This window comes from Fonsecaea nubica (assembly GCF_001646965.1).
Source record: "Fonsecaea nubica strain CBS 269.64 chromosome Unknown Scaff128, whole genome shotgun sequence".
Lineage (NCBI taxonomy): Eukaryota > Fungi > Ascomycota > Eurotiomycetes > Chaetothyriales > Herpotrichiellaceae > Fonsecaea > Fonsecaea nubica.
In genome coordinates, this window is record NW_019173801.1 from 71,589 (window position 1) to 73,326 (window position 1,738).

At 51.2% G+C, this 1,738-nt stretch overlaps 1 protein-coding gene across 1 annotated transcript; it reads left to right on the plus strand.

Moving 5' to 3' along the window:
* Positions 1–863: 863 nt before the first annotated feature.
* AYO20_10976 (hypothetical protein) lies at positions 864–1,480 on the plus strand (the record flags this gene model as incomplete). Its single annotated transcript, XM_022649230.1, has 2 exons — positions 864–996; positions 1,074–1,480. The coding sequence occupies 2 exons, from the start codon at positions 864–866 to the stop codon at positions 1,478–1,480; spliced, it is 540 nt and encodes a 179-aa protein (XP_022494815.1).
* Between the last annotated feature and the right edge of the window lie 258 nt (positions 1,481–1,738).

Consider the following 1,738-nt stretch of genomic DNA (forward strand, 5'->3'; position numbering starts at 1 on the left):
CTGACGTTGAAGGCAGGAAACAAGCAAGAGGGAATTCCACCTGCCGCCCACAAATTGGAGCACCAACGGGGGTCGTGTGCGCTGTGACCTTCATAGTTAAGCTGCCTAGACGCCTAGATACCTACCTAGGCATCACTGGGAGGACTGATGTACTTATACCGAGTACTTGTCTGTACCTGGGACTCACACTGGCTCACTAGTTTGTCGGCTGCCTGTTGCATTAGTTAACGCTTTATCCCCCTCTGGCTGGTGGAATCTGGTGCCCGTCTTTAACTAAACCCGATCTCTTTCTTGACTTAGATCCCCCTTCCAACTGTGTAAATTATTACCGCCTTCACCAATTCCCCCATCCGCCAGCCGAGCCACCACCTCACCCATTTATATCCAAATCTGAGACTTCGTCGGTCGACCCCGAACACCGTGCGCGTCTCACTACATACCCCTTCTGTCTTTGTGTCTCCGGATCTTATATACTCTGTGCGCACACTGTTAGCAGCCTGTCAACTTAAATTGAATATCTTCTGACATTTATTCCACTTCATGACTACAGACTCCGGTCTACTATCGAGCTTCACCCTTCGAACGCGACTGATCCCGCGACCACCCCCCCAAGGCTCCCTCAGGTACGGACGAACCTTACGCCACCTCTCACTTCGCGTTGCTGACCACATGCAGGCCTTTTCACAGTTCACGCCTTGCGATAGTTTCTCCATAGCTCCTCGTTTGCACTTCACAAGATAACGTCCTCGCGTTGGCAACAACACCTACATTTTTCGATGACCTCCCAAACAACCCTCCACCGCTCTATCTCCTTCGAAGCCAATGCCAGACTGGCCCCTCCCGTGTCGTCCTACGATCCAGCCATGAGTACGACGAAGAGTGGTCGGAGGAGGCGGTCGAGCAGCATCATATATCAAGAACCTCCCGAGTCCTTAGAACAGATCAGTGACCAGTCTGCCCTCCCAAATCTCAACTCGCAGTGGGTTAATGCAAAAGGTGCGCCGTGACGATGAGAGAGCCACAACCTGATATTGAAACCAGAGAGCAAGGGACTAATCTAACAATATGTGCAGGAGCCTGGACAATACACCCCGTTCTGATAATCGGCCTCAAGATCCTCTTTGACATCATCCCTGGCGTTACCCAAGAGATATCGTGGACACTCACAAACATAACATACATGGCGGGATCCTATCTGATGTTTCATTGGGTGCGAGGCGTGCCTTTTGAATTCAATGCCGGAGCGTACGACAACCTGAATATGTGGGAGCAGATTGACAACGGCGACCAATACACACCCGCCAAAAAGTTCCTTCTCACCGTGCCCATCGTCCTGTTTCTGTTAAGTACGCACTATACCCACTACGACTTCACGTACTTTACCATCAACTTTATGGCCCTCATGGCTGTCGTCATACCGAAATTACCGCAATTCCATCGTGTGAGGATCGGCCTCTTTTCAGAGCCCCCGGACGAGTGAGGGGCTCACCTGTGAAACATTCTCCAAGTTGGCGGTTTTCTTCTGGTACATCGAGGCGCGGGGCCGATGCGAGTCCTGGTGAATGGCCCCTGCTCCGTTCGCTTTCGTGGACTAGGTGGTTTTCTTCTCGCTTGTTTTCAACGGTCTTTTTTTGGGAAATCACAAAAGGAGGGATACCATGATCTTTGTACTAGCAACAAGGGTTTATGCGATCAAAACAACAATCTCCCGGTCGAAGAGAGACAGGGAGGGTTGGGC